We start from the raw sequence: 13,535 nt of genomic DNA, 5'->3' as shown, positions 1-13,535 counted from the left end.
AGCCACTTCCTAAGACCAAATTTCCCAAAAGAGCAGTTTCTTGTTCAAATTCCTCTTTTCAATCTCCAAACACTGTGCGTGTTAACTTCATTGGCTTGAAAGCAGAAACTAAAATAGGCATAAGGGGTAGTGTAGATATTGAAGAAAAGACTAAATGTAACTTGGTTTATTGCACACATACAATGCTTTGTAAAAGTCTTCATACCCTTGTACATTTTTCACATTCTGCTGTCTAAAAATTATAAATTGAAATGCATTAAAGTAGGAGTTTGTTTCACTGATCTACACAACATAATCTACAATTTCATCATGAAAGATTAATTATAGAAATATTCCAAAAGTAATAAAGAATTAAAAAAAGTCTTGATTGCACAAGTTTTCACACCCTTTGTCATAGCAAACCCAAATGAATTCCAGTTCAAAACACTATCTTAAAGAGGTCCATAGTAAGTGATAGAGCCCTCCTCCAATCACTGATTAAAATACTTTTGGAAGAAGAATTGAGCTGTTTCTGTTGTATGAAGTGAAGTTGAAGCAAAAGTCAATACATGCCAAACAAGAAGCTGCCAAAAGAACCCTGGGATGATGTTTAAAAATACAGACTGGCAGAAGGCTTTAAGAAAATTTTAATGTGTTTTAATGTCCCTTGAAGCACTGTGAGATCCATCAATGAAAAGTGACAACAGTTTGGCACCACCAAGACACTGCAGTGATCAGGCAGTCCCTCCAAAATCAGTAACCATGGGTTAAGGAAAATGCTGTGGAAGGTAGCTGTGAGGCCTAAGGTTACTGTAAAAGAATTGCAGAGGTTTCTAGCTGATACTTCGGAAAATGCTGGCTGTTCAACAATGGCCTGTATGGGAGGGTAGCAAAAAGGAAGCCACTGCTGAAGAAAAGCCATATAATGTGCTACATTGAATCTGCAGTGAAACACTTAGAAGACACTACATGCATGTGGGTAAAAGCTTTTGTTAGAATTTGCAGCTTGCAGGGTGGCCCTGTGAGCAACCACACTCACCCCGACACTGCTGACGAGGCCCGACTTCAACATGGCATGGACGCTGCCAATCGCAGCCCAAAACGCCACTATGCTGCTGCCATCCTGGCTCCTAAGGTGCATTTTCAATCCCCAGACAAAAAAAAAAAAAAAGGAGGAGGTCTAATGCTAATCATCAAAAAAAAAACCTACAAATGAAATTATTCCCAACTAACATCCACTCACCACTGGAAATTGCACTATTCAACTCACCAGAACTACAAATCTGTCTTGTATACGGTCCCCACAATTTACTAGATTGGAATTGCTCACCACTGATAGAATTCTTCATGACCAACTAACTATTAATAAACCCATCATCATTTTAGGAGATTTTAACATCCATATGGACACCATCCCCCACTCCCCCACATGCACCTCAATAACAGACGCTCTATCAACCTTAGGCTTAAGACAAATCATCAAAGGCCCAACTCACAAAGCAGGTCACACACTAGACCTCGTCTTCATCAATACTGACATATGGGCTACTTACCACCCAAGTATCACTAATATCCTCTGGTTGGACCACTCTCTAATCTACTCAAATCTGACTTCCAACTGTAAATTTACAACTCTGACTCGTAACCCCCACCCGGACCTGAGTTTAATTCCATGACCCCTAGTTCTACTATATGCATTCCAGCGGAAAAGGTTCGAAGATAGAGCATCATTAAAATCTTTCAGGTATCTGAAGGTCTGTATCATATCTCCCCTGCACCTCCTCTCTTCCAGGATATACATATTTATATCCTTCAGCCACTCCTCATAAGTCTTCTGATACAGACCCCACACTATTTTGATCGCCCTTCTCTGGACCACCTCTTTCCTGTTTCTATCCTTTTTCAGATATGATCTCCAGAACTGAACACAGTACTCCAGGTGAGGCCCCTCCAAGGACCTGTACAAGGTCATTATCACCTCCTTTTTCTTACTAATTATTCCTCTTTCTATGCAGCCTAGCATTCTTCTGGCTTTAGCCATCACCTTGTCATATTGATTTGCCACCTTCAGATCACCAGACACTATTACCCCAAAGTCCTTCTCCCAGTTTGTGCACATTAGCCTTTCACCGGCCATCACATACAGCTCTTTTGGATTACTGCACCCCAGATGCATGGCTCTGCACTTCTTGGCATTGAATCCCAGCTGCCAAAATCTTCAACCACTCTTGAAGTTTTCTTAAATCACTTTCCATTTTCTCTACTCTTTCAAGCATGTCCATTCTATTGTAGCTCTTAGTATCATCTGCAAATAGGCGAACTTTACCTTCTATCCCTTCCCCAATATTGCTCACAAATATAATGAACAGAATTGGCTTCAATACCGATCCCTGTGGCACTCCATTTAATGCAATTATCTCTTCAGAGTTGGTTCTATTTACCATTACAGTTCTCAATGGTTTTCTTCCAGAATCTTGAGGTGTCACTGCTCCCAGTCGATGGGGGTCAGAAATTGGAACTGGCCCAGGGTTCACAGAAAAGACCTGGGCCTTGCCCTTTTTCTTTACCATTGAGAAGGTAATCTGCAGAAAGAAAGGAAAAACTGATTCCTGCATTGTTCAAGGAGCTCTGGTTAAAATACATTTGACATCTTTGGGCTCCTCTGCCAAGAAGAATGGGCAAAAATTGCATCATCCCACTGTACAAAGTTGGCATACACACATCCTAAATGACTCATGGCTGCTCTTGCTGCAAAAGGGTTTCCACAAAGTATTGAGTCAAAAGGTGTGAAGGCATACAATAGAGACTTTGTTTATTTTTTATTATTTTTGAAATATTTCTGTAATTGTTTTTCACAATGAAAGTGTAGAGTATGTTATGTAGATCAATGAAACAAACTCCTACATTAATATATTTTGATTTTTATTTTTTAGACAGTAGAATGTGAAAAATGTACAACCTTGTGAAGAGTTTTGCAACACACTCTACTGCATAGAGCTCAGAACAACTTCTATTTTTTTTAGGTTGCTTTTAAATCTTTAAGCCTGATTGTCTGTCTGCTTTTAGCCTCATTAACTAATTTTTAACTATATCTTACTATATGAAACTCCCCAAGCCCTGTATTAGATTGGAAGCTCCATTAAGATGTGTTTGTACAGCACTGCATCCATCGAGTAGTATTATAGAAATGTTAAAAAGTAGTAGTGGTATCTAATTTAGAAACTAAAAATATATAATTTGACATATTGATGAGTTTTTAATACTTGTATCTAACAGTGAATGGCTGTGATGGTTATTGGGAACAGAATTCAGGACTTCAGAGCTGTTACCAGTTTAATTTCCAATCTGCTCTTTCTTGGAAAGAGGCTTATGTTTCGTGTCAGAATCAAGGAGGAGATTTATTGAGCATTACCAGTGCTGCAGAATTAGATTACATACAAGGTAAGTGTATTTCGAATTATGTAAAACCACATCAGAATATCTTTCAGGTTGGAAATGAGAGAAATATATATTAGTTCTTCAGTAAATAAGAAAACTTACACTCATTGGTTAGTTTACATTCTATTTTTAATAGCAAATGAACTGCAGGCATCTAGATTTACTGGATTTAGTGGGTGGCAACATCCTGGCATTTCATGCATTTTCATTCTATTTCCTTTGTACACATAAAGGTACTTGTCCATGAAGCGTCGCAGGTTTGTCAGTGGTACAGCATAGTGGTCCTTAGCTCTGGGCCTTGTGAGCCACCAATAAAATTTTTTGTTAGTTTTGTTTTGTCAGGCTAACCAAAATATGCAAATTAATCTGGTTATCTTGTCAAATATATGGAAATATCCCATGAATTTTTTTTGTGGATATCCTGAACAGCAAATATGTTGGTTGCTCTTATGTCTTCATCTCTGGTACTTCTGGTATTTATTTAAAAATCTTATGTTCCGCCAAATTCAATAAAGTATTAGCATAGATACAGAGAAATATTGGGAAAAATGAGTTGCTATAAAATGTAATTACTTCCTTTGAAACTGTACATTAAGTTGGAATTTAAGAAACTAAACCATTTATTGGAATTTATTTTGTAGCTTATCCAATAATGTTTCATCAAATACAAATTGATTTCTGCTTAATGAGGTTTTGTATGCAGTCTGCTTTGAATTGGGAATTAGCTTAGTGTGTCACACACAAAAAAAACAGTCCACTAAACACAAGATGAAATTAAACACAAAGGGGCCGAGGCAATATCATGCGTGCAAGCAACGTGCGTCCAAGATGGACACATGTTGTGTGAATGCGCGCACATCCCCTCTCATGGGTGCTTGATCTAATATTCTAATGAGTTGGTGCGCTAAAAGGGACGCGCAATGGATAATTTGCGTGTCCCTAGCACATCCATGCCATCAAGCACCCAGGAGAAGTGGCTGTGCGCAGATAAGTAAAACAGATGCTCGTAAATTGAGCTTCCCTTTTCCTATCTTGACCACTGTCAAGTTTTTGTTTGGTTTTTTTTCTTCTTTTTGTTTTTTGTTGCAGCTTTCTGTAGTTCCTCCTGCTTAGTATGGCAACAATATTAAGTAGGAGGAACTACAAAAAGCTTTATTTTTCGCTCTTCTGAGCATGACTTGGGGAGCCTCAAAACACCAGCTCTGAGCTGGCGTTAATTTTTGAGTGTTAAAATGTGCGCGTCAGGTGCACTTTTTTTTTTTTTTTTTAGATCGGGGGTACTAGCTAGTAGCCTCATCAACATGCATTTGCATGTGATGAGTGCTATTAGTTTCGCAAGGGGTTGGATATGCGTTTTGGACACACTAATCCCCTTATAGCATATGGGGTTGTGGTCGCGCGCCCAGCCATGGATTAAACAGTGCCCTCTGCCCCCAAAATTCCTTCACAAGAAAAGAAGGAAAAGTCCTGAGATACAAGAGCATGCTATTACTGGCAAGCAGTTAGAGCACATATCTTTGCAGTCATTGGTCATAAAATCCTCCCAACACATGTTAATGAAAACACTTTTTAAAAAATGTTTAAATTTGTATAAAAATGACTCTCTTCCATTGATAAGCAGGCTGAATCAGCCATGATCTGTGGGTAATGTCATCTTGTGGCACCAAACAGACTTGTCCTTTAGCTAGTAGAGCTTTGAGCTTTACTGAGCATATGTGGGAGTTCTTTTGCGAGCTGCCTCAGTCTTTTTGTCTGAGCACAACATGGACATGTACTCAGCCTCTCCAGATATTTTTTCAGACTCCTTTCAAATTTTTTCTTTTTTTCATTGTTTTCTTGACTTTTAGTTGCCTTGCAGCCCTACTGCACCCACAACAGCACTTCTCATTGCTACAAAAAAACCCCCAAACTTCTGCCTCCTCAAAATGGCTGAATAACTGCATCCATGATAAGCTGAAGTACCTCATGGGATGTTATCCCTGCTTCGCTCGAGATGCAGGGTGATACTCGTAGAAGAACTGTGCAAGTCTGTCAGAAGCAGCCATAAATCCTCCACCTCCAGAGCAGCAGCACCTGCCTCAACAAGAAATGAGTTGAGCAGGAGCTCCTCAAGAACTCCCTCATGGGCCTAAATTAAAGCCACAGGCTCAAGTGTTATAATAATCGCCCTGCATCGTTCCAGAGCCTCCATCAAAGAAATGTCAGTCAGCATTGGTGCTGTTGGTATAAGATGCCTCTATGTGCTTGACACACAGTGCAGTAATGGATGTGCACAACATGCTTATGGACGTGCTCGCACAGCGCACCAATGTACTTAAAGCACTTGACGCACTGTGCACCAATGCACGTATTGTAGGATGAGGCATTCAGCACATTGAGGAATATCCATCTTTGTTCCAGTTGGGTTAATAATCTGTCTCTTTGGTCTCCCTGCCAAGATTTCCCAGTAGGAGAACATCACCCTGGTGTGTAGCAGGAAGTGATCCTGTAGCAAGGACCTGCTCTCCAGGTGATGTATTCTCCTCTCGCACAGAGGACAAGTCTCTCAGGGCTACTGCCCAAGAGGGAAGGGTTAGGCCGGCCATCATAGTTGGTGATTCAATTATTAGAAATGTAGATAGCAGGGTGGCTGGTGGACCTGAGGACCACCTGGTAACTTGCCTGCCTGGTGCGAAGGTGGCAGACCTCACGCATCACCTAGATAGTATTATAGACAGTGCTGGGGAGGAGCCTGCTGTCGTGGTACATGTGGGCACCAACAACATAGGAAAATGTGGGAGAGAGGTTCTGGAAGCCAAATTTAGGATTTTAGGTAGGAAGCTGAAATCCAGAACCTCCAGGGTGGCATTCTCTGAAATGCTTCCTGTTCCACGTGCAGGTCCCCAAAGGCAGGCAGAGCTCCAGAGTTTCAATGCGTGGATGAGATGATGGTTCAGGGAAGAGGGATTCAGCTTTGTAAGGAACTGGGGAAACGTTTGGGGAAAGGGGAGACTTTTCCGAAAGGATGGGCTTCACCTTAACCAGAGTGGAACCAAGCTGCTGGCACTAACTTTCAAAACGTAGATAGAGCAGCTTTTAAACTAGAACGACGGGGAAAGCTATAGTCACTCAGCAGTGCATGGTTCAGAGAAATGTATCCTTGAAGGATACTAATGAAACAGGAGAGTTAGGGCATCCCAACAGAGGTTCCATTAAAAGCAAACATAGTCCATATGCCTATATGTAAAAAATCAATGAAGCTAATGATTTCTGAATTATCCCAAACAACTGAAAAGCAGGTTGTTAAAACAAACAAAAAACACACTTTGAAATGTCTGTATGCCAATGCCAGAAGCCTAAGAAGTAAGATGGGAGAGTTAGTGTATAGCAGCAAATGATGAGATTGACATAATTGGCATCACAGAGACTTGGTGGAAGGAGGATAACCAATGGGATAGTGCTATATCAGGGTACAAATTATATCGCAATGATAGGGAGGATCAACTTGGAGGGGGTGTGGCACTTTATGTCCGGGAGGGTATAGAGTCCAACAGGATAAAGATCATACAAGAAACTAAATGCTCAGTAGAATCTATATGGGTAGAAATCCCATGTGTGTTTGGTAAGAGTATAGTGATAGGAGTATACTACCGTCCACCTGGGCAAAATGGTCAGAAAGATGATGAAATGCTAAGAGAAATCAGGGAAGCAAACCAATTTGGCAGTACAATAATAATGGGAGATTTCAATTACCCCAATATTGACTGGGTAAATGTAACATCAGGACTTGCTAGAGATATAAAGTTCCTGGATGTAATAAATGATTGCTTCATGGAGCATGTGGTTCAGGAACCAATAAGAGAAGGGAGCCTTTTTAGATTTAAATCTTAGTGGAACGCAGAATTTGGTGAGAGAGGTAACTGTGGTGGGGCCACTTGGCAACAGTGATAATAACATGATCAAATTTAAACGAATAACTGGAAGGGGGACAATAAGTAAATCTGCAGCCCTAACACTAAACTTTCAAAAGGGAAACTTTGATAAAATGAGGAAAATAGTTAGAAAAAAACTGAAAGGTGCAGCTGCAAAGGTCAAAAGTGTTCAACAGGCTTGGACATTGTTTAAAAATACAATCCTAGAGGCACAGTCCATATGTATTCCACACATTAAGAAAGGTGGAAAGAAGGCAAAACGATTACCATCATGGTTAAAAGGTGAGGTGAAAGAGGCTATTTTAGCCAAAAAAACATCCTTCAAAAATTGGCAGAAGGATCCATCTAAAGAATATAGGATAAAACATAAGCATTGTCAAGTTAATTGTAAAACATTGATAAGACAGGCGAAGAGAGAATTTGAAATGAAGTTGGACATAGAGGCAAAAACTCATAATAAAAACCTTTTAAAATATACCCAAAGCAAGAAACCTATGAGGGAGTCGGACCATTAGATGACTGAGGGGTTAAAGGGACTCTTAGGGAAGATAAGGCCATTGCAGAAAGAATAAATGAATTCTTTGCTTCCGTGTTTATTACTGAGGATGTTGGGGAGATACCAGTTCCGGAGATGGTTTTCAAGGGTGATGAGTCAGTCAAACTGAACAAAATCACTGTGAACCTGGAAGATGTAGTAGGCCAGATTGACAAACTAAAGAGTAGCAAATCACCTGGACCGGATGGTATGCATCCTAGGGATCTGAAGGAACTCAAAAATGAAATTTCTGATCTATTAGTTAAAATTTGTAACCTATCATTAAAACCATCCATTGTACCTGAAGATTGGAGGGTGGCCAATGTAACCCCAATATTTAAAAAAGGCTCCAGGCGTGATCCAGGTAACTATAGATCAGTGAGCCTGACTTCAGTGCCGGGAAAAATAGTGGAAACTAGAGATGTGAATCGTGTCCTCGATCGTCTTAACGATCGATTTTGGCTGGGAGGGGGAGGGAATCGTATCGTCGCCGTTTGGGTGTTTAGAGTATCGTTAAAATCGTGAACCGGCACACTAAAACCCCCTAAAACCCACCCCCGACCCTTTAAATTAAATCCCCCACCCTCCCGAACCCCCCCCAAATGCCTTAAATTACCTAGGGGTCCAGCGGCACACTAAAACCCCCTAAAACCCACCCCGACCCTTTAAATTAAATCCCCCACCCCAAATGCCTTAAATTACCTGGGGGTCCGTAGCGGCGGTCCGTAGCTTAAATTACCCCCGGGTCCGTAGCTAAATCGGGGGAAGGGGGAGAGCAGGAAATCCAACACCCTAAATCGTGGTGTCTTCAGCAGGCGCCATTTTGCAAAATGGCCGCCGCAAAATGGCGGCGACCATAGACCAATACGATTCGACGCAGGAGGTCGTTCCGGACCCCCGCTGGACTTTTGGCAAGTCTTGTGGGGGTCAGGAGGCCCCCCCAAGCTGGCCCAAAGTTCCTGGGGGTCCAGCGGGGGCCCTGGAGCGATCTCCTGCCGTGAATCGTTTCCGTACGGAAAATGGCGCTGGCAGGAGATCGACTGCAGGAGGTCGTTCAGCGAGGGTTCCAGACCCCCGCTGAACGATATTTTAAATCGTCAAAAAACGATTCACATCCCTAGTGGAAACTATTCTCAAGATAAAAATCATAGAGCATATAGAAAGATATGATTTAATGGAACACAGTCAACATGTATTTACCCAAGGGAAATCTTGCCTAACAAATCTGCTTAATTTTTTTGAATGGGTTAATAAACATGTGGATAAAGGTGAACCGGTAGATGTAGTGTATTTGGATTTTCAGAAGGCGTTTGACAAAGTCCCTCATGAGAGGCTTCTACGAAAACTAAAAAGTAATGGGATAGGAGGTGATGGCCTTTCATGGATTACAAACTGTTTAAAAGACCGGAGAGTAGGATTAAATGGTCAATTTTCTCAGTGGAAAAGGGTAAACAGTGGAGTGCCTCAGGGATCTGTACTTGGACCGGTGCTTTTCAATATATATATAAATGATCTGAAAAGGAATACGATGAGTGAGGTTATCAAATTTGCGGATGATACAAAATTATTCAGAGTAGTTAAATCGCACGTGGACTGTGATACATTACAGGAGGACCTTGCAAGACTGGAAGATTGGCCATCGAAATGGCAGATGAAATTTAATGTGGACAAGTGCAAGTTGTTGCATATAGGGAAAAATAACCCTTGCTGTAGTTACACGATGTTAGGTTCCATATTAACAGCTACCAATCAGGAAAAAGATCTAGGCATCATAGTGGATAATACTTTAAAATTGTCGGCTCAGTGTGCTGTAGCAGTCAAAAAAGCAAACAGAATGTTAGGAATTATTAGGAAGAGAATAGTTAATAAAACAGAAAATGTCATAATGCCTCTATATCACACCATGGTGAGACCGCACCTTGAATACTGTGTACAATTCTGGTCGCCGCATGTCAAAAAAGATATAGTTGTGATGGAGAAGGTACAGAGAAGGGCAACCAAAATAAAGGGGATGGAACAGCTCCCCTATGAGGAAAGGCTGAAGAGGTTAGGACTGTTCAGCTTGGAGAAGAGATGGCTGATGGGGGATAAGATAGAGGTCTTTAAGATCATGAGAAGTCTTGAACGAGTAGATGTGAATCAGTTATTTACACTTTCGAATAATAGAAGGACTAGGGGGCATTCCATGAAGTTAGTAAGTAGCACATTTAAGACTAATCGGAGAAAATTCTTTTTCACTCAACGCACAATAAAGCTCTGGAATTTGTTGCCAGAGGACGTGGTTAGTACAATTAGTGTAGCTGGGTTCAAAAAAGGTTTGGATAAGTTCTTGGAGGAGAAGTCCATTAACTGCTATTAATCAAATTGACTTAGGGAATAGCCACTGCTATTAATTGCATCAGTAGCATGGGATCTTCTTAATGTTTGAGTAATTGCTAGGTTCTTGTGGCCTGGTTTGGCCTCTATTGGAAACAGGATGCTGGGCTTGATGGACCCTTGGTCTGACCCAGCATGGCAATTTCTTATGTTTGGAAGCGAACTAGAGAAACTAGCCAACAAATGGGGCGAGTCCCCACTACTGCGGCTACCAGAGGACAGGAATAAGAGAAACCAGCAATCCTTCCCCCAAACCTCCAGGGGCAGAGGATCACAGCGCTTCAACCCATATAGAAGCACATATCAAGCGGCCCGCCCCGCAGACCGAAGACAGTCCTTTCGGAACAAGCACAACAAAAGGGGAGCCAGCTCGGGCCCAGGTCCCAGCCGCACCCCACAATGAAAATCAGCCGACCCTTCCAAAGGAAGAAACCATAGGGGCAGACTTGCCCTATTCTACCAATGATGGGTTGAGATAACTTTGGACAAGTGGGTCCTATCCATCATTCGAGAGGGATATTACCTGGATTTCCACCATCTCCCTGCGGACAAGTTTGTGGAATCCCCCTGCCACGACCCTTCCAAGAGGATGGCAGTTGAAGCTACACTGACCAGATTGCTAGCCTTAGAGGCTATAACACCGGTGCCTCCACAACAAATAAATATTGGACATTATTCCATCTATTTTATCATCCCCAAGAAAGAAGGAACGTTCAGACCCATCCTGGACCTCAAGGCGGTCAACCGTCAACTGAAGATTCCTCGCTTCTGCATGGAAACCCTACGCTCGGTAATAAGGGCAATACAACCGGGAGAGTTCCTTACATCCCTGGATCTGTCGAAAGCCTACCTACACATTCCGATCCATCAAGAGCATCAGCGTTTTCTATGCTTCTCGATCCTGGACCATCACTACCAGTTCCGGGCACTACCATTCAGGTTAGCCATTGCACCCTGGATGTTCACCAAGATCATAGTGGTGGTGGCAGCAACACTGAGGAAGGAAGAAATCTGCGTGCACCCTTATCTAGACGATTGGCTGATCAGGGCGAAATCCCCAGGTGAAAGCTACCAGGCAACCAACAGAGTCAAAGCTCTACTGGAGAGCCTGGGGTGGGTGGTCAACACAAACAAGAGCTGCCTGCAGCCCTCCCAATCTCTAGAATACTTGGGAGTCCGGTTCAACACCAAACAAGACAAGGTCATCCTGACACCGACAAGGAGATCAAAACTGATGACCCTGTTGAGAGAACTTCGCCCCACAGCATGGGATTACCTACAAGTCCTCGGCCTCATGGCATCCACAATGGAAGTAGTGCCATGGGCACAAGCTCACATGAGACCTCCTACAACGCTCACTACTATCACGATGGAATCCACTGTCCCAGAACTACACCGTATGTCTTCAGCTACCGGACATAGTTCAGGCCCAACTACGATGGTTGCTACAAGAAACCCATCTGAGCCAGGGAACGAGACTATCCTCACCAACCTGGATCCTGCTCACCACGGATGCCAGCCTACGAGGATGGGGAGCACACTGTCAGGAGCTAACTGCCTAAGGGCCATGGAACAAAGAAGAGTCGGAATGGAACATCAATTTCCTAGAAGCCCGGGCAGTCAGACTAGCCTGCCTATGGTTCGGTCACAGACTCCGAGACAAAGCTGTCAGAGTAATGTCGGACAATGCCACGACAGTGGCCTACATCAACCGTCAGGGAGGAACCAGAAGCCAACAGGTGTCTCTGGAAATAGACCTCCTAATGTCATGGGCGGAAGCAAATCTTCAAGAGATCTCGGCCATCTACATCACCGGGAAAGACAATGTCGCTGTGGATTTCCTCAGCAGAGAAAGTCTAGACCCAGGAGAATGGAGGCTGTCGACCACAGCATTCCAATTGATAGTAAACCTTTGGGGAACACCAGCCATGGACCTCCTGGCAAACCGGTCCAACGCTCAAGTGCCCAGTTTCTTCAGCCGCAGGCGGGAACCCCAGTCCCAGGGAATCAATATCCTGGTACAGACCTGACCACAGGAGACTCTCTTATATGCCTTTCTTCTGTGGCCCCTATTGGGCACAATCATCCACAAGATAGAACACCACAGGGGACCAGTACTTCTAGTGGCCCCGGACTGGCCAAGAAGACCGTGGTACGCAGACATGCGAAGACTGCTGACAGGGACCTTCTGCTACCTCCACACAGAGAACTGCTCCAACAGGGACCAATCCTCCACGAGGATCCAGCTCGATTCTCTTATGGTCTGGCCATTAAGAGGACTTTTCTAAGGAAGAGTGGATACTCGGGGGCAGTAATTGACACCCTCCTCCGAGCACGCAAGTTCTCCACATCCCTAACATGCTTAAGGATTTGGAGAGTATTCGAAGGCTGGTGCAAGGACCGCGACATCATATCACGCTCAGTCAAAATTCCTGTGATTTTGGAATTCCTGCAAAACGGCCTACAGAAGGGGTTGTCTCTCAAGTCCATCAAGGTACAGGTGGCCGCATTTTCATGCTACGGAACCAAAAGCGAGAGCGGCAGCATAGCCTCTCACCCGGATGTCTCCCGCTTTCTGAAAGGAGTCAAGCAGATCCGACCACCCCTAAAGTGGATGGTGCCTCTTTGGAACCTCAACCTGGTCCTAGATTTCCTAGCAGGAACCTCCTTCAGACCTCTCCGCGGCCTGTCTCTCCGACTATTAACATTGAAGACAGCCTTCCTGCTAGCAGTCTGTTCAGCCCTTCATATATCCGAGCTACAAGCACTGTCCTGCCGAGAGCCGTTCCTCAGACTCACCCCGGGAACCATCCAGTTACGCACAGTTCCGTCGTTCCTCCTCAAAGTGGTGTCTCACTTCCATCTCAACCAAACCATCTCGCTACCATCGCCAGATGAGCCTAAGAATTCGGAAGAGGCTCGAAGTCTACGCCATCTCAACGTCGGCAGGCTCCTAGTCAGATATCTGGAAAGATCGGAATCCGTACAAAAGATGGACCATCTATTCGTCCTTCACAGTGGGAAGAAGCAAGGGGAAGCAGCCTCGCGAGCAACCATAGCTCGCTGGATCAAAGAAGTCATCAAGGCGGCCTACATAGGAGCAGGTAAGCCACCACCTTTACAAGTCAAGGCCCATTCTACTAGAGCCCAGGCAGTGTCCTGGGCGGAAACCAAGATGCTGTCACCCGCCAAGATCTGCAGGGCAGTGATATGATATCTATCAGGGCAGTGATATGATCCTCCATCCACACCTTCTCCAGGTTTTACCGCCTGGATGTTCAGGCTCGGGAGGACAC

At 43.6% G+C, this 13,535-nt stretch overlaps 1 protein-coding gene across 1 annotated transcript in view; it reads left to right on the top strand.

Moving 5' to 3' along the window:
• The window catches only part of LY75 (lymphocyte antigen 75), a 397,255-nt gene that overhangs the window by 84,679 nt on the left and 299,041 nt on the right, over nucleotides 1-13,535 (top strand). Inside the window, exon 4 of the mRNA XM_029605582.1 lies at nucleotides 3,256-3,420. Coding sequence (XP_029461442.1) covers nucleotides 3,256-3,420 — 165 coding nt within the window. The remainder of the gene's footprint in view (nucleotides 1-3,255; nucleotides 3,421-13,535) is intronic.

The sequence above is a fragment of the Rhinatrema bivittatum genome, chromosome 6, assembly GCF_901001135.1.
Source record: "Rhinatrema bivittatum chromosome 6, aRhiBiv1.1, whole genome shotgun sequence".
Classification (NCBI taxonomy): domain Eukaryota; kingdom Metazoa; phylum Chordata; class Amphibia; order Gymnophiona; family Rhinatrematidae; genus Rhinatrema; species Rhinatrema bivittatum.
Note: the sequence above shows the minus strand (reverse complement) of the source record. Positions and strands in the feature narration are given on the sequence as shown.